Source organism: Mus pahari, chromosome 13 (genome assembly GCF_900095145.1).
Source record: "Mus pahari chromosome 13, PAHARI_EIJ_v1.1, whole genome shotgun sequence".
Taxonomy (NCBI): domain Eukaryota; kingdom Metazoa; phylum Chordata; class Mammalia; order Rodentia; family Muridae; genus Mus; species Mus pahari.
The window spans coordinates 53,728,105-53,748,289 of record NC_034602.1 but is presented as its reverse complement, the minus strand read 5'-3'; the positions used below and the strand labels follow the sequence as shown (position 1 = coordinate 53,748,289).

Below are 20,185 nucleotides of genomic sequence, written 5' to 3'. Positions count from 1 at the left end.
TTTTTTTTATTAATTGGGTATCAGTAGAACTGCCATTTATACCTGCTGGGAAAGGGAAAATCAGTTTTCTCCAGTGGAAATGCACTGGGAAAGTCAACCACTCCAGGGTAGATCTCATGTTGAGACGTAGTGGTCCACTAAATAAAGGACTCCACAGTTTTTTGTCTTTGATTTTTTTTTTTTGGTTTGTTTATTTCAACTATTTTGTAGTTTGCTGCTGGTTTGGTTTGTTTTGGGGTGACATATTTTGTTTCTTTTGTTTTGGGCATGTTGTTATATTGTTTGGGGGTTTTTTTTTGGATTTTTTTTTTGAAAAAGAACTTAAAATTAGGTGTGTAGGGAAGAGACTATCTGGATAAATTTAGGGGAGAGGAAGAATTTGATCAAAATATATTTAAGGTTAAAAAATTATATAATTAAAAATATAAAGTGTTATAGAAAAAAAAAACAAATAAATCACCTGAAGATTGCTTAAGGCAAAGTAAAAATCAGAGGCTCCATTTCAGAAATACAATGAACGTTAGAACAAAAAAAGCATCAAATGTTTGCTCAATGTGTTTTCAAAATATCAAGTGTCTCAAATACTGTTTACCTGTTTTCCCGTACTTGTAGATGGCAAGAGCAGAACTTGAAAGGCTGCGGCTGAGCGAAAAGCACGATCCTCGAGACTTTACGGACTCCAGCTTAAAAGACAGAGCCTCCATCATAGCCCACTGCTTGGAGCACAAAGATGAGAAACTTCGAAATCGTGCCAGAAAACATCGCAGTTTCAACTGCCTGGAAGACACAGAGGCAGAGGGCCCACATGGCCTACCAAAGGCCTATAAAGGTCCAAAGACACTGAAGAAGACAGAGGAAAGAAACAGCAAAGCTACCGTAGACCCCGATCATAAGCTGCCATCGAAGGTCATTGAGGAACTTAGTGTGGTTCTCCAGAGGTCACGACCCCTTCATAAAGAGTTACCAGATGAACAGACGTTACAGAAAGAAATAAAATAAATCATTGCACAAGTTATTTTTTTAACATTGTATACAACATGTGCAAAACAGAAATCAAACTGTAATTCTTGAGTTTCTATATCTAGATAAATTTGTCTGTATTTAAGCAATTTGTCTATACTTAAGCATTGAAAGAGCATTTTAAAATATGTATATATGTGGTTAAGTATAAGATCAACTTTATTTTGGTTTGGAAACTTGTAAAGTTCAATTGTATTAACTTTAATAAGTCTTTGGGTCACTTAAAGTGGCCAGCTCTTTGAAAGTAGATGTGTAAGTGGGTTAATTTATGAACAGAAATCTGTACTTTATTGTATAAAATGCTATGTGTATATGAATCCTATGAAATTGTATCATAATTTGCACTTTGAGAGGCTTATAAATTAAGTTGTTAATGTGTTTTGAGGTTAATACAGGGTCCATCTTAGGGAGAAGAAAGGGAAGTGAGTTGCAAAAAGAATGATGTTACAGTGGCTGCTTAACGAACATTGGGAAGAGAGGCAAGAAAATAAAAACATTCCACGACCCATGGAGGTGGCCTAATTCACCAAGAAACAAACTGTTTTAAGGAGAACCTACGAGCCGGGCGTGGTGGCTCACGCCTTTAATCCCAGCACTCGGGAGGCAGAGGCAGGCGGATTTCTGAGTTCGAGGCTAGCCTGGTCTACAGAGTGAGTTCCAGGACAGCCAGGGCTACACAGAGAAACCCTGTCTCGAAAAACAAAAAACAAAACAAAACAAAACAAAAAAAAAAAAAACAAAGAAGAACCTACTTGTTAAAAAAAAAAAAATTCTCGATGTCTTGAGTGTTTCCAACAAAAAGATTGATCTGGCCTATGTTAGTAATGGCACTGGCTGCTGCCATTTATGGTGTCAGTAGACAAGTCCCAGGGCATATTCACTACATCAGTGCAACTTTCTGTCAGTGTCTGCTCAGAGGAACTTACTTTGCACTGAAGAGTGTGTGCATGGGCCCAGCATGGATAACATTTGCACTGTTGCTATATGCAGCCAGTTCTTTAGGGCTCCCTACCATATTTTTGGTACGAATAAAATTTATCACCATGGGGTCTTTTGCTGTTTTGTTGTTGTTGTTATTGTTCTATTTTGTTTCATTTCATAATGTAATATAATGTCTACATCTGCACTGTCAGTAACTGTTGGAAGTGGGCAATCTGTGGCTATTTATACAACACATTTGCAGGCAGGCAGTTCACATTCCAAACCTTTTCTTTCTACCTGTGGAAATGAAAAAGCCCTGCATTTTTGTTGCCACATAATGATTGGGTACAGATTTGACAATTTTCATAACTCAGACTACATTAGCTTATAATACTTCATGTTAAAGACAGCGCCTTTTATAGATTCTTTCCAAGTTAAGTTGATTTGGTGACTCTTACAATTGGAAGTTATATAGCTGATCTTCCCTCTCAATATTTCTTTGTCCTCTTCTGTATATTTTTCCTATTTATGACGCGTCTGGTCTATGAGTTCAAGCCTTTATTTCACTTATTCACAGGAAGGCACCATGCTATGAATTACTAGAGCTGACTTCACTCAGATATGCTAACCCCATGGATTTGTTGAAGATAGCAGAGTTGACCAGGAGTCAGTGGAATCTATTCTTTACATCCAAATAAGTTGTAATGGAAATAATAAGTAAAACTGCAGGACAGTTTTAGGAGTTGGTGGCACTATTGAGGATCCTTCCTTCAAAGCAAGATACTGTGCTTGGCGTGGGGGGAGAGAAAAGCTTAATTTTTAGTAAACTTGTTTCTAATATGTAATCATATTTATATTTTTATGCAGTAAAGAGTCATATGGAACTGATGTTATTGGCCTCATTGGGAATATGTGGTGTGCTTTGACATACTTACTAGAATTCCTCCTGAGAGTTGAGCGTAAAAAATGCTCCCATCTGTTTCTCTTCTTTTCATAAACAATTGTCTCCATTTTCCAAATGTAACATAAGGGCTAATGGTTACATCTCACATATTTTGAGTAACAATTAAAATAGTTTTACAAGTCCAGTCAAATACGCTTCTTGCCTCTATTACTTTCAGAGATTTAAATACATTATGGTGAAATGAATCAAGTACTTTATTCTTTTTTTTCCCCTCTTTTACAACATTGAGTGTGATACATATTTCTAGCTGTCTTCCATCATTTTAAAAACACATCAGGTGAGGCGTGGTGGCACACACCTTTAATCCCAGCACTTGGGAGGCAGAGGCAGGCAGATTTCTGAATTCAAGGCCAGCCTGGTCTACAAAGTGAGTTCCAAGACAGCCAGGGCTATACAGAGAAGCCCTGTCTCGAAAAAAACCAAAGGGGAAAAAAAAATAAAGTAAAACAACATTTATTCTGATGTTTTTTTTTTTTTTTTTTTAAGCCTGATTACTTGCAGAATATTTCCTGAAAGTGCCTAGTGCACTTGCTTTCGTTTCTGTTCTTCTAAAGTCAGTTTTCAGCTATAATCTATAACTACCTGTTGTCTAGACATTACCTGATGGTTCATCAAAATGGCACTGAGAACTCCAAGCACGAGCCTTGAAGGCAAAGCTCTAACTGGCGTACAGATCAGCTGCTGATTTACATTGCACATAAGACAAATTTAATTCTAAAGTAATCAAAAATTGCATTTTGCAGAAGGGGATGCTTTGGAAATAGAGGTTGCTATTTAACATCTAATTAACATGTTAACAAAGATGAGTAACACTCTCACTATCTTATAACAGCTTATCAGAATTTCCACCAGGACACATCACTCAACAGAAGTGAGACTTAGGCTTAAAATGTGAAAAATTTGCCATCACATGTAGCTATATTTATCTCTAATTGGAAACCACACTCTAATGAGTCTTACAGATTACTAAAGTACATCTTTTTAAGACATAGTTATTTTGGTTTAGCAAATGCAAATTTTTAAAGTGTTCACAACTACATTGTCCTCACCTTCTCTACCATGATTATGTGTAGAAGGTCATATTTCAGTAACTTCTCCAAATTAAGATTTTAAAATTATTTTATTAAAATATATTTTGTAAGGAATAAATACTTTTTACACAATTATTTTGTGATTACTATTGCATACTTATAAAAATCATGTATACACAGACATACATTATGGGTCAAATATATGAGGCAGATAGGTAAATAACATAGAATGAGGATCAATCAATGTTATTTTCTAGTTCCCCTTTTATCTAAGTATATATTTCTAGGTTTCAAACTGCTTATAGAAGTTTTCTTCTATGCTAAAATACATGCTAATGAACACAATTTCCAAAGTGTATGGGTTGAGTTGTCGTAACATCACATTTAACCTTAACCTTCAAAATCTCAAAAAGTGATTTTGAGGTAAGTCCTTTCAAGAGATGTTTTAACAGAACACGAGGAGAGTGCACTCAACTCTGGTCTTGAGAAGTACACCAGGAGGCCATTATGTCATACAAAGAGATAGTGAGGATCCATGCCTAGCAGAGAACTGAAGTGTCTCCCTCCTGTGCCTACCCCAGTGGTACACTCCATTATATTTCAAATGCTGCTGCTTCTTCTTTTTTTTCCCTTTCTAATCAAGCTATTCTAATTGTTTTCCATAGCAGAGACCTAAGAGAGAAAACTTAAGTGGCAGTCATTCAGCTCATGAGGGACAGACTCTATATCCTCTCATTGCAGGCAGCACAGGAATGACATCACATTTAGAATGTTCAAGTATGTCTTAGTCAGGTTTTCTATTCCTGCACAAACATCATGATCAAGAAGCAAGTTGGGGAGGAAAGGATTTATTCGGCTTACATTTCCATACTGCTGTTGATCACCAAAGGATGCAGAACTGGAACTCAAGCAGGTCAGGAAGCAAGAGCTGATGCAGAGGTCATGGAGGGATGTTCTTTACTAGCTTGCCTCCACTGGCTTGCTCATCCTGCTCTCTTATAGAACCCAAGACTACCAGCCCAGAGATGGCACCACCCACAAGGGCACCTCCCCCCTTGATCATTAATTGAGAAAATGCCTTACAGCTGGATCTCCTGGAGGCATTTCCCCAACTGAAGCTCCTTTCTGTGATAACTCCAGCTGTGTCAAGTTGACACAAAACTAGCCACTACAATTGATCCCTTGTCAACTTGACACACAAACACATCACTAGTAAACCTTAACCCTTAGTTTTTATTCATCCCCAAGATCTAAATAACTTTAAAAGTCCCACAGTCTTTACATATTAAAAGTTCAATCCCTTTAAAATCAAAGTCTCTTAACTGTGGGCTTCACTAAAAAACTTCCTTCAAGAGGGAAAAATATCAGGCCACAGTCATAATCAAAAGCAAAAATCAATATACAACCATCCAATATCTGGGATCCAACTCACGATCTTCTGGGCTTCTCCAAGGGCTTGGGTCACTTCTCCGGCCCTGTCCTTTGTAGAACACAGCTTGTCTTCTAGGCTCCAGCTGCCTGTACTCCACTGCTGCTGCTGTTCTTGTTGGTCATCTCATGATACTGGCATCTCCAAAACGCTGCTGCCTTCCACTGTAACTAGGCTTCAACACTAGCCTCTCATAGGCTTTTCATAGTGCCAAGCCTCAACTCCTTTGCATGACCCCTTCAGTCCTGGGCCATCAATTGCAACTGAGGCTGCACCTTCACCAGTGGCCTTCCATGGCCTCTCACAGTGCCGAGCCTCAGCTGCTTTGCGTGACCCCTTCATGCCTTCAAAACCAGTACCACCTGGGTGACTCTTACACATTACCAAGTCCCACTGCAGCACGAGGTACAACCTTGGCTATCTCTGGAACACAGCCTCTGTGATCTCAGAAAACACTCCCCAGAAGATATCATCTGAATAATGCTGGTCTCTTCTTAATCACCGCTAATTTCTTAGCTCCAGCTAACCAGCATCAATAGTCTCAGTAATGCAAAGGTTTTGCTTTAGTAGTTCTGGTATCTTGTTAATCACAGCTGATTCTTCAGCCCCAGCTAACCAGAACCACAGAATCTTCACAAAGTAACCATGGCCCTGAAAAAGAGTCTTTAATTTTCCCTCTGAAATTTCACAACCCAGGCCTCCATCTTCTGCACTGTTCTCAAACATTATCTTCCAAGCTCCTACACAACATCTCACAGAGCTATTAACACCAAATGGATCTTCTGGCCCAAAATTCCAAAGTCCTTCTACAGTCCTCCCCAAAACATGGTCAGGTAGTCACAGGAATATCCCACTNTGCTGGTACCAATTTGTCTTAGTCAGGGTTTCTATTCCTGCACAAACATCATGACCAAGAAGCAAGTTGTGGAGGAAAGGGTTTATTTGGCTTACATTTCCATACTGTTGTTGATCACCAAAGGATGCAGGTCTGGAACTCAAGCAGGTCAAGAAGCAGGAGCTGATGCAGAGGCCATGGAGGGATNTTCTTTACTAGCTTGCCTCCACTGGCTTGCTCAGACTGCTCTCTTATAGAACCCAAGACTACCAGCCCAGAGATGGCACCACCCACAAGGGCACCTACCCCCTTGATCACTAATTGAGAAAATGCCTTACAGCTGGATCTCATGGAGGCATTTCCCCAACTGAAGCTTATTTCTCTATGATAACTCCAGCTGTGTCAAGTTGACACAAAACTAGCCACTACGAAGTATTAGCCTGAGAAAAAAGTAGATGTATGATTTATTTGAAACTGCTGTAAAGGAAGGATTCTTATTTTATCTCTAGGGCACCTGCTTCAAGAAATTAAAATGCTTAAAATGATATATGCATATATGTATAATATATTATGCTATAATATATGCATGTCTATATATTTGTGTACATATATATAATAAACATTCAAATACATAAAAGTGAGAATAGCAATAAGATGGTAAGTATAAAGCCAATATATCATTAATCTCTTCTAGTACAAAGGAAATACTTCAACACCTATGTTCTGCCCTTTAGATATATGTGTTTTTAAGTTAAAAGTGGTTAAAGAACCAGAATATATACATTCTATACAGATACAAATTTCCAACAAAGTTGGTGTCCCCAAACTAACATAATACACTGATCTCTATGGTAGGAAGCTTTGTTTCAAATAAACAGATTTTTTTTTTTTTCTTCATGAGAAAGGTCATTCCTCTAGGGAGATATAAATGACTAAGCTCTTGACTCTCCAGTCTAATTACTGATAAGCTTTGTGATGCCAAAGTCAAGATCACAATCACACAGAGTAAGATGTCACCCTGGACAGGTAGAGGTGGAGAAAAGCATAAACCAAATTTACAAATATGCCACGACCAAATACGTATCTCTGTACACTTTCTACAAGTGACCACCCTGATGAAAGAACTATTTATATTCCACAGGTTTTAACTGAAGTAACCAATATGCTTGAATAAATTTGAACCAATCCTTTTACTTAATGATCTTTCCCCCCCAGCTACTCTATTGACATATAAAAAGAATGAACAGCCTTTAAAGATATATTTCCTCTAATAAATGAACTTAGGTTCTGATCTCCAGGAAGATTACTCTGATTTTAAAACTTTTCCTCTGAAATAAAATTGTAGCATTACAAGACAGAAGGACCTAAAAGACAATGAGCTAATCACCCATTTTTCCACTATGAAATTAGACATCTAAGTAATATTTTAGAATGCAGAAGTTACATGTTGAACATTAAAAATTTTACTAATGGAGATGTGACACTTCTTATAAGTATGAATTGCAAAATGTGTTAGCATATATCATACCTAACCATTAAAGTAGTGTGCATTTATAAGCAAATTACACACACCTGCCAGGTAAATAAGTTATCCCCGATTTTTAAATCATGACCTATTATGAATGGTAGAGCTTTTGAGTGAAGCTAAGTTCCATTCAGTGGTAGATGCTTCACTTTTGTATACAGAAAGCTTTCGAACTGCAGGGATGGAAATGGAGAGGAGCCTGAGGAAAAGGAGGTCCATCAACAGGCCCAAAGTGGGATCCAGTTCAAGGGGAGGTCCCAAGGCCTAACACTATTACTGAGGCTATGGAGTGCTCACAAAAAGGGACCTATCATGACTGCCCTCCAAAAGACCCAACCAGCAGCTGAAGGAGTCAGATGCAGATATTTGCACAAAACCAGTGGAATAATCAGAAAAAGCAAAAAAAATAAATAAATAAAAAAATAAAAAAATAAAAAAATAAAAAAAAAAAAAACCCACACACATACAACATACAATATAAAACAACAGTACCACTCCACTGCCATATGGTTGGTTACAAGAGTTGCTTTACAGTAGTAATTTGAAACATGTATTCATAGAAATTTCTATTGCTGTTTTTAAAAAGTAAGTGATTGTGTTATTATATTGGATGAATGGCTGCTGTCCCCTATGGTTGAGTTAGGGGAAGGCTGGAAGAAGCTGAGGAAAGGGGTGACCCTGTAGGAGGCCCAGCAGTCTCAATTAACCTGGACTCCCAAGATCAGTCAGATACTGGAACACCAACCAGGCAGCATACACTAGCTGATTTGAGGCTCCCAAAACATATACAGCAGAGGACTGCAGGGTCTGTGTTTATTCAGAGATGCACATAACCCCCAAGAGACTGGAGCCCCCAGGGAATTTAGAGGTGAAGACAGGGGTTGGGGAGGAGGTTTAGGATGTGGAACAGTCGGAGAGTGGACCAGGAGGGAAATAAAATCTGAAATTTAAAATTAAAAAAAATGAAAGAAAAAAAGGAAGGAAGGAAGGAAGGAAGGAAGGAAGGAAGGAAGGAAGGAAGGAAGGAAGGAACAAAGAAACAAAGAAATAAAGAAACAAAGAAAGACACACATTTTAAAACCATTCAACCAATATAATTTGAACACTAGAAATGCTTAAATAAGTTTTAATAGATTTGACTGTTAAAATGACAAACTAAACTAGGAATTATTACATATGTTAAAAGATGGCCACAATCACTTACTTTTATTAAACAGCAATAGAAATTTCTATGAATACATGTTTCAAATTACTACTGTAGAGCAACTCTTGTAACCAACCACATAGTAGTGGAGTGGTTTTTTTGTTTAATGTTGTATGTATTCTTGTGGTTTCTGATGGTTTTCTTTCTCTTTGCTTTTTCTGATTATTAATATTTAAGTGGAAAATTGGGAAAGTCTCGCTTATTTTTTCTATATAGCTAGCATTTTATTCTGGATTCCAGATCTGGAATGGTTCAAGTAAGATTAGTTCTCATTTTCCAGCTTGTCTCTAGAGATGTGTGTTTTTATAAATTGTACTTGTCAGTTCCAAAATTAATTAAAATTTAGAAATACCTATGCTATGCCTCACTTAGGTGCACTGGTTGCCGTTCTAGTTACCAATGTTAGTAGAAAATTATCCTGAAATAAACCTGGAAAATGTATAGTTGAGAACTCATTGGGTATTAACTGTTCAGCAAACAACAAGGGTACGAAGTTGCACAATACATCTTAGTGGCTGATTTTTTTCAGTTCCTTTCTCTATTTAACATCAATAAAGTAACTTCAGTATGAACATTTCTAATGATTTTTTTTCTTTCCCACTTTCATAGAATAATATATCATACTTTGATTATTCTTGGTCTCTCCTTTATGCTGTTCATATGAAACTGATTTAACTGTAAATTGAAAAACTATACCATAACAAAGAACTATGTTTCTAAGCAGTGCTATTCCTGAGAGAATCACTGGGTTCACACCAACCACAGAGACCACCAAATAAAATACACAAGTGAGGCACTAAATAACTTAAGAAAATACTTTCACAGGTCTCCCAAAGTATCCTAACATGAAGTGACACATCATATCTAGATGATGTGGGATACGAAGTGGCTGTTTGTATACAAAAGTATCAATATTCTAGCTATAAAGAAATATTACAGAATTCCCAGGAAATGAATAATGCTAAAATAATGAATTGTCGCGGGGTTTTCCCTGTCCAATTACATTAGGACATCAGGAGATTGGACACAGAAATGGAAAGCAAAGCTAAGAGTTGCAGAGGCAGAGAGTGTCTTGGAGAGAAGGGGATGGCCAAGATGGAGGCAGAAATGAACCAGCGTGGCTTTAATCAGTCTAAGGTAGTTGTGATATCATATGGTTAGAATAATTAGGATAAGGCTTTTATCATTGTCAATTGTTTCTGAAATTACAAATTGGCATCTTGTAAATTGAGAATTTATTGTTACATAAATCTGATTGGTTAGTAATAAGCTTCTAGAGTCTTGTTTCTACTGGGTAAATAGGTGTTGGGGTGGCTGACCATGGGGTATATGGTATGAGGTAACCTAGACCTGAAGGTTAGAAATAAAGTAACACACTAGTGGGAGGAAAGTAGCTCCCTAGAAAGTGAAAATAGGATAATTTGGATGGATGGAGTAAAGAATGAGAATGAGAGGATCAAATGAGGAGGGAAGGAATGAGCGTTTGGGAGGCATAGAGGGAGGAACAGCTAAAACTGAAGGTCATTAGAGGGGTCATATGAAACTGAAAAAGTGCAACATAAAAACATAAATTCTAGGCCTTTAGGCCCCAGCTTGAGAATGTGAACTTTGTGACTCAATGTTCTAAGGCATGCTAATCATAAAACAGATATCGACATTCCTCCACCCACCTGCTTCCTGGGTTCAGGGAGTGTTAGTTCAAAGAAAGTCACCCTGACCCACCCTGACTGCTCCTGGAGTCCAATATGCAAATGTGTTATTGTTAGAGGCTCATAGAAACTGTCTTGACTCCCACTTCCTTGTGACTCTTAACTGGTATTTTTCATATTTTCCAACAACGCCCTCCCCACCACCTTGAGTTGTGGTTTCTTCCTTTAAATAACCCCTTCGAACAGCTATTCAGGACCTGCAGTCCTCTAACCCTGTGTGGTGTACCACTGCGGGTCCCAGAGCGCACCTGGATTAAAAGTCCTCTTGCAGTTTGCATCAAGACCGTTTCTTGTGAGTGATATGGGGTGTCGCCTCTCCTGAGTCAGAACGTGAGGGAGTCCTCATTTTGTGGGTCTTTCAAAACATACTACAGAAGCATCTTTACATATCTACAAATATGATAGAAATATAAATGGAATCACCAAATAATGGGGCAGCCATAGCTACAACTAGACATCTTTTGGCACCAAATCAAATATTTATTGCTCATCTAATGGGGTTGTTAGCCAAAGGGGCCCCATGGAAACCTTCAAAAAACCCAAGCTTGTGAAGGCCTTAGTTGCTCTCCCCAAACTGAGGGTTAGGTAGACCCTAAATTTGAAGACAATCAGTAAATAATTCATTTAAGACAGCTGGTATCTTCATAGAGTGTTATAACCCCTAAAGGCAATGTTTATGGTACTGGAAGATATTCTTCATGCTACCAGAGGAGAAAAATAACATTAACAGAGCAACAAATGTTTGAACTTTTTTGTGGAGAGCCTTTTGGCAGGAATCTGACATTGGCCAAGGACAAGGAAATGGAGATTCAGGCAGGAATCTCACATTTGCCATGACAAGGAAGTAAGCTCAGGCAGGAATCTGACATTAGGGCATGGTAAGGAAGTAAGTTTCATCAAGAATCTAACTTTAGGCTATAATAAGGAAGTAGATTAAGGCAGGAATTTTAATCTCAGGGTGGAACAAAAGAAGTAGACTTCAGGAAAGATTTTGGGCTTGAACAAGGAAGTGGGCTCAAGTATTTTGTTCATTATGACAAGCCCTTTTAAACAACTGTGTCTTGGGAGTAATCAGGGGACTTTGCTTTCTGCCTTGCTAGTTCCTTATTGTACTGCTAGCCCTTAATACTTGCATGCAGTTAAAATGGTATAAAAGGAAGATTGGGAAATTTTGCCTTCAGTCTCAGAGTTGATTGGGGTCATGCTACAATGTTGTCTAACTCTCTTATTTCTTTTTTTTTTTTTCTTTTTTATGGTTTTTCGAGACAGGGTTTCTCTGTGTAGCCTTGGCTGTCCTGGAACTCACTCTGTAGACCAGGCTGGCCTCGAACTCAGAAATCTGCCTGCCTCTGCTTCCCCGAGTGCCGGGATTAAGGTCTTATTTCTTTTTAATCCTCACTCCTGTTCTGGAAAACTTGTTGACTGACTGAGCGGGTTTGGTCAATCTTTTATGGTAACTGGCCTGAAAGATATACTCTTGCAATTACTGGCCCAAAAGTTGGGGGACTAACAAACCACTATCTGATTTAAGGCCAATTCTACGAGATGAAGTTCAAAACTCCTCTGGTAGCCAAGAACCATAGACTAAATAGGCCATATGGCCGGGGAAAATCAAATACTACAGGTCTGTTAAAGGAAGCTAACAAATGATTCCTAGTGACATTTTCCTATACTCATTGATCAGTATCTCGCTCAGCCATGATCAGAGGAGTTTCCTCTTACTAATACAGAGACCCACAACTGGACAAGGACCAGAGATATTGAGGCCTTTAGGGCACTCAGTCTTAAATGGAATGTCTCCATCAATACTCAACCCCCTCCCCTCTACTCTGGGCTCAGAATTCTTTCAGAAGAGAAGGCAGAAATATTGGAAAGAGATAATGGTGATGAAAGACACCAAAGAAACAAGGTCTTACTGACACAACAGAGCTGATGCGCATATGAACTCACAGAGACTGTGGGAGCATACGTAGGCCCTGCATAGGTCTGAGCCTCATGGGTCCCAGCGATGATTGCAGTAGTGGACACAAGTTCCCATAGCTAATCTAGAAACTGTCTCCCACAATAAATACTCACAAAGGAAAAATTATTTTTTTCCAAAACAGTCTCAATGGTCTCACTATATATACAAACCACATTTAAGGGTAGGCTCCGTGCCCAACAGTAAATAGCCAATAATATACATAATGGTATTTTTTTGGAGTTCCAAAATTATTTCTTCTTCTTCTTCTTCCTCCTCCTCCTCCTCTTATTCTTATTCTCCTTCTCTCCCTTCCCCTTCCCCCTCCCCCTTCTTTTCCTTCTTCTTCTCCTTCTTCTTCTTCCTCATTATCATCATGGTGTTTCATAATGATTTGTCTGGACATTTTTGTTTTAAACCTATTTAACCTATGACCGTTTTGCTTATATATTATGACTTCCAAATTTTTGTCTTTGTAGTATTGCTGTATGTTTCAATGTGTCATTTTCTGTATCTGTACATGATTCTTACGCTCTGTTTCTTTGTTTGTTTTCTCTTCTTCTCATTGTTTGTTTGTTTTGTTCAGGTTTCTTTTTTATTTTTTTATTTTATTTCTTTTTTTTATACCTGTTTATTTCATATTGAGAAGAAATTGATGTAAAAGGGTCCTGCCTCTTGTGCATGGGAATACCACTGGGCTGGTGGTCTTAGGTGTTATAGGAAAGCAGGCTGAACAAGCCATGGAGAGTAAGGCTGTAAGCAACATCCTCCATGGTCTCTGCATCAGTTCCTCCCTGCAAATTTCTGACTTGAGCAACTTTTCTGACTAACTTCTGTAATGGAATGTGATGTGGAAGTGACAGAGTACCTATCCTTGCAAAGTTGTTTAGGGTTGTGATGTTTTATGACAGCATTAGAAATCCAAACTAAGACATAAATTGGTACAGGAAGGGGCCATTGCTGTGACAGAACATACCATGTAGTGTGAGGACTGGGGACGTATTTGGGCTGGAAAATATATAGAGTGCTCAGAGATCAGTGGGGTCTTCTATGGGATCTCAGAAGATAATGCTGAGATCAGTTCAAACAATGTAGGCCTGGTTCCAGAAGCTTCAGAAGGGACCTTGTACTTCCTGCCTGCTTTCCTTGACTCTCTCTGGCATGTTTTTCTCTGATGTTGCCAGGGGCATTACCCTACAAGTTTGGGATTCCAAGAAAACTGAAGACCAGATGAGACATCCATCCGCATGGACTGAACAACTACTTGATTCTTGCCTTTTCTGCCAGGAAACAGCTATTGTTGAACTAACCCAGGCCTCAGTCTGGAAACCACTCTAATAAATCCATTTCTATATACATATATTCATTTTAGTAGTCCTGATTCTCTAGAGCCACCTGACTAGTAAAAATTGTGGTACAATATACAATATATTACAAACTTAAAAGTCCCCTACTCTGTAAAAATTGAAACACCTCAAAAACTCAATCTCTTTAATCCATTCAAGGTCTCTGTGTAATATCCAATGTCCCTTATCCAATGTTGTCTCCTATAAGATTAAGTACTTTATTAATCCAAGAGTTAAAAACCAGGACACAGTCACAATCAAATCAAAGGGAAACCAAGTTTTAACACTCTTAAGTCATTCAGTGTCCGACTCGGATCTGCCAAAGACCTTGGACAATCATCCACAGAAAGAATAGCTTATCTCTTGAGGTCAAGCCAGCTCTGCTCTACAGATCATCACATGACACTGGAATCTGCAGAACTGCTAGGTCTCCACTGCAACTTAGCTGAACCTTCACCGATAGCTTCTCCTGAGCTTCCTTTATTGACACTGAAGCAGGCAAGACTCAGCCTTTCTTCATCACCTCTGCAGTCTTGTGTTTTCACTGCTGCTGAGGCTATACCTTCACCAGCGGCCTGTCCTAGTTTCTCATAGTAGAGGTTGGTGAGGTGGAAATATAAGGAAAATAAACCCTTCCATCCCCAAAGTGCTTTTGGTTTTAGTGTTTTATCTTAGCATTAGACACCCTAACTAGTGTATAGGGAGGGACCTATGGTTCCAGCTGTATATGTATTAGAGGATGGTCTTGTCTGACATCAGTGGGAGGGAAGGCCCTTTCTTGGTCCTGTGGAGGCTTGATGCCCCAGCATAGATGGATGATGGAGCTGTGGGGTGGGAATGGGTGGTTGGGTGGGGGAGTACCCTCATAGAGACAAAGGGGAGGGAGGAGAGGACAGATGGGATGGGGGAATTCATGGAGGGGTAACTGGGGAGTGGGACAATATTTAAGATGTAAATGAATGGAATGATTATTAATAATAATAAAAGATACCCTAACTAACAAGAGGATTAACTTGAATGATGATGACATAGCTCTCTAGAGTAGATGGTATTAGCCAGTACCTTGATCAAATTTTGTGCTGCACGGGCAGGTATATATCATAATTCATAATATAAACACAATCCATTTATGTATATTTCATGTTATGTGAATTTTGTTTTAAAAGAATTGCATTCTGGAGGGGAGAAGAGGGAAGATGAATCTGGAGGAGAGGAGGGAAGTGAAAATGTTGGGATATAAAATAAATAAATTCATTAAGATAAAAAAGAACTGCATTCTAAAGTATGGGGAGCATTGTTAGGATATTTGGATCCCACATTAGTTGGGTAGAAACAAGGTGAATTCTTGGACAGAGAGACAAAATAGGGAAGAGAGCATGGTCGAGGCAGCATAAGAAAATGCCATTGCTAGAATCTGGGGGGAGACCCCAGCTGGTTAACTAAACATTTCTTTCAACTTCGCTGCATCTTTAATTGCTTGCACAATTTTTTAAAATGTGGAAATAGAATGAAGAATTAGGACATAACTAATTTATTCTCTCAATGTCAATTGATGTATTCAGCACTAAATTACATTATGTAATTCAAAGATGCCTTTTCATGTGTACTCACAGTTCATAACAAGGCAAGTTACTCCTTCCATGTGTTTCGTTTAGAATTCAATTAACATTGATTTGTCCACTGCTGCAAATTGCATTAACAGTAACAGCACTGAGTAAATTAGTGTTTGCTCTTTATGAGTAAGTTCAATAACTTGCTGCCTTCATTTCTATTTTCTTTTTGATGTGTTCTAATTAAAAGCTATTAATGTCTGTGTTTCCTGGCAATATTGTTTCTATATTCATATTCAAATTACTTCAGCACTGATATGCATGCTTTTCCTAATAAATGTCACATTTTATTGTTTGTTATTTCTGTTTAAGTGTTTAATGGCTGCTTGGATGTACAGCATCTAACTTCCATTTTTTAAAAAAAATTTCGTAAGTTTAATGTACCCTGTGTTTTGTATTTTAATGTCAAACACCAGAATAGAGGCCCAGAAACTGCTCAAATTCAAGAAAAATATCAGAACTGAATACTCTATGCATATATTTTATTTTTATAAATATTTAACATAGATTTATGAAAACCTATTCAAATTGTCTTTAATAATCATATTTACATCGACAATTGAATTTCCTGAAGAAAGAATGGTAGCTTAACAGTGGTACAGAATTAACAATTATACTATATGTTATTTTATATTGCATTGTACTATGTTATAATAAATATATTCTTGACTTAGATTTAGAAATACTTTTGTGTGTTTTAACCCTTAGAAAATAAAACTATTTGGTTTAGGTTTATGCTTCTAAATCCATACCTTTAGTCATAGATTTATAAATATTGATTTTAATTAATTATCAAAGTACTTCACTTAAAATATGTTGAAACATTATACCAGACCAAGATAAAAGAAAAGAGAAAATGAAGGAAGTAGAGAAAGAAGAGTAAGAGAAAGCTGGATTACGTGAAATGAAGACTAAATGTGTGCAGTAAGAGATCAAGCAGATTGCAAATAGAATATACACCTGATCACAGAGGTTTAAAATCCTGACCCTTGTTATCCCTTTAAAACAATGATGTTCTGAAATGATACTCTCAAAATGCTCACCTAAGTTTGCAGAGGGGAAACTAGGGAAGAGGATAACATTTGAAATGTAAATAAAACATCTAATTAAAGAAAAAATGAAAATAAATGGCATGAAATAAGTAAAAAATGCTCACTTAAAGCCCTACTCACCACAAATAAATGAAATTATACTCATTATACTTGTCATTAGCCTTAATGACAAGTATGAAATCCTTAAACATATTGCACTTTTGCTAATTAGTCCATAGTATCTCATGTTTCTTCATATCCAATCTTTATTTAGCTTCTTATATCATTAATGAGAACATATCTGACCATGTTTTAACTTTTTAAGATAGTTTCCAAAACTACTCAATGTCCACGTATGCTGGTCTAATAGGCTTTCTGAGAGTATTGAGACATAGGCAACTCAGTTTCAGTGAAAAACAGGGATAGCATGTATAAATAACAGGAATAAGCAGGCACAACATGTATAAACAAAATGTGAGAGGAAAAATAAAGTTTTCTGAGTGTTCTTTTGTATTTTTCATGTTATAAACAAGAGATGGATCACAATAATGGTTATTTCGTTTGTATACTGTGATCCAAACTTTTGGACACGTCAACATAGTGGGGTGCATATCTATGGCTCTGGGTTAGGTTGACAAATCAGGCCCACACTAACAGCTTCTGGCAATCCATAGAATATTGTGGTCAAAAGAATTCACTGAAGGCAGTATATCTATGATGGCATACGTGAATGTCAAGTGCAGTGCAGTTCTGAATTCACCAACATAAGTAAGTAGATGTCTACTGAATTGTATTGCAAAAGTATCCTACCATGTAAAAACTGCTCTGTTTCATTGAAAGCATTCTCACCAAACATCTAAAAAGAGAAAATAAGTGATAATCAGACATTTCTAAGCATTTGAGAGGTCGGAGTGATTTTAAAGCACTTACAAATACCCAGTCTTCTAAGAAAATGAATGCAAGGGAGCAAAGTAGATTGGAATAGTCTCATAATTGTGTTAAATCCCTCAAGGTTACGTCCAGTACATTAAACATATTATAATTGAACTGTTGAGAAACAAATTAAAATTTTAATGATCCATTCTCCCTTTGGTAGTAAATATACTTCCCTATCACCAATGCTACTAGAACACCAAACATCATAGACTAATCATCACTTAATGAGCCATTCTTAGTGCATTCAAATATACATAATTAATATGCATGAAAGAGAGACTTTTTAAGTGTATTACTTTTATATACTACATGCTGAAAATACAAGCACCATTATTTAGAATCACCCAAGATCTTATTAATGTTATATTTAATTGATGTGGGCAACATATGTGTTCTACATCTACATTGAGAGATTTACATGTTCTAATTTTTTCCTATACCCTAACCCACATCTCCATATTATGGTCATTTATAGTATTGAATAATAAAGTAAATAAAAGGAAAATATTACAAATAAGCAGGTTTAATTGTGTAACATTACTTTTTCTTTGTCCTGGAATATTAACAGAAATATGGTTTTATATATATATATATATATATATATATATATATATATATATCCTTCTTATCTTTCTTCTCAAGCAAAGGCTCTCTATCATCTATAAGGCCTTTGAAATGGCTTTCTTCAACAACATTTTGTAAACTGAGAAAGTCTACCATATTCTTCATAGTGTAGTTTTTGTTCTGGGATTTTATCTCCTGGAAGGATAACATGCATCCTACACAGATTTCTTCTATTAAACTAATGAACGAATGAGCTTTAAGATGTAATGTCCTTCCTCTGGTCTGGCCTGTTTCATCTGTACCTAGACTCCTTACCCTTCTTGAAAGGATTCCCCCTATAATCTTGATTGTTTTCTTCATGGTCACAAGCAGCCAAGTCAAGCATCCTTGTGGAGGCTCAGAAGTGATCTAATCCAAAGGTCCCAGGCCTACATTTACTATCCCTTTGCCTAAGAAAAGGGGACAAATGGTCATCATGAAACATGGGAATGAAGCAGAAGGAGAGTATAGTAAGAATCCAGCTTGAAATCAAGAATTTTTTTTTCAGGTTCAGGTATAGGACAACTTCCAAAAGTTCAAGTCACACAAGGCACACAAAGCAGTGGAGGAGGAGGACTATGTAGATAACTTTTGCACCAGCTGCCAAAGTGAAAATGAAGTTTCAGGCAAGGACATGCCAATTTCGTGGGCACCACCCTAATGTTCAAGATACACCTTCAAGACAGGTGCATGTCTTTTCCAGGAGAATGTAACAGATGTGCAGAATCTGGAGGCAATGTGTGGATTTACCCAAACTCCTTGGAACAAAAGCAAGATAGCAGGGCTTCACTCATTCTTCTCACTACCATCAGTCTATGTATAAGTGTGTTACTGGCACACATGGCAGGGGCATGATGCTTCCAAGGGGAACAGTGTATGTAGGTGAGCTGTTTGTAACAGTAAATGAAATCTTCAGATTTCTTTCTTTTCCTTATCTTCCTGTGCTTGACAAATGTCTTGATTTGCCCCTTTACTTGAATTTTTCCTTTGCTGTATCTCTACTGAAAAAAGACAGAGTGATAATTATTTAAATAACACGACTATTTGTCAAAGGCATTTAGGCATAGTAATTTTCCTTTTTAATGAGGTAGGAGTGATATCGGGGAATTTTTACATTTAGTTGGCATAAACGTTCCCAGAAAATTAAAATAAATGCAAAAGATGACATTTTACAAGATTGCTTTCCATTCTTAACATAATGAACAATTCAGTCGCTGTTGAATAGCCCAATCTACTTTATTTCTTTGAACAAATCCATTGTAAGAGCCAACATCATCCCTCTACTCCCAAAGAAGAATATAATTATCATCACAATTAGCTTTTAAAATGAGACACGTTTTCCTTATAGTGTTGCTTCTCATCTTTACCTTCTTCTTCAGTCAGTATTCATATCTCAAAAGTGGCTGCATTAAAAAAAAATTACTCCTTCTGCATCTCCTTATATTGTTCTGTCAAGAAATTCTGTAAAGACATTACAATACACATAACTATTGCCCAGTGAGTCATGGAAGGTACAATTTATCCAATATGGAAGGTCAGGCATATTGCCATTAAAAAGATTCTAAAGAAATTCTAGAAATGTGGTTGTTAATTTACTCCCAGAGAGAGTGTTTAGAGAAACTCTTCTTGGGATATTTGTAGAACGTGAGACTTTTAAAGTACCGATCTAACCTACATTAACCCTTGCTCCTTCATAGTCTTCAGAGACAAATGCTTATAACTATATTGGAACATGTCTTTGAAAAGATAGGAAGAAAATAAGAGGTTGGAGCAATGAGACCATTTGTCTTAGGTATAAAGATCTGTAGGCAGGGAGAGTCCCATCTGAGATCTCAGTAGCTCCCTGAGGAGTATCAGGTCAACCAAAAGGTTAAAGTTATCCACTTGACTCCTATTATCCAAGTGTCTAGCATCTATCATATTATCCTTAAAGGATGACAGAGAAAGAAAGAAGAGTGCTCACTGCAAGGATGGAGCACATTGTGATATGATCACATTGTTACTGGACACATAAATTATGTCGCTGGCCACATCAATTCCTGGGCTGGGAAAAGGAAGCTC

General features: G+C 37.4%; 1 protein-coding gene across 3 annotated transcripts in view; it reads left to right on the top strand.

The window, feature by feature from the left end:
* The window catches only part of Arap2 (ArfGAP with RhoGAP domain, ankyrin repeat and PH domain 2), a 160,097-nt gene extending 158,450 nt beyond the window's left edge, over positions 1-1,647 (top strand). For all 3 annotated transcript variants that reach the window (XM_029545277.1, XM_021211156.2, XM_029545276.1), the window contains one exon: positions 613-1,647. In XM_029545277.1, coding sequence (XP_029401137.1) covers positions 613-999 — 387 coding nt within the window. In that variant the 3' untranslated portion in view covers positions 1,000-1,647. The remainder of the gene's footprint in view (positions 1-612) is intronic.
* Positions 1,648-20,185: the final 18,538 nt, after the last annotated feature.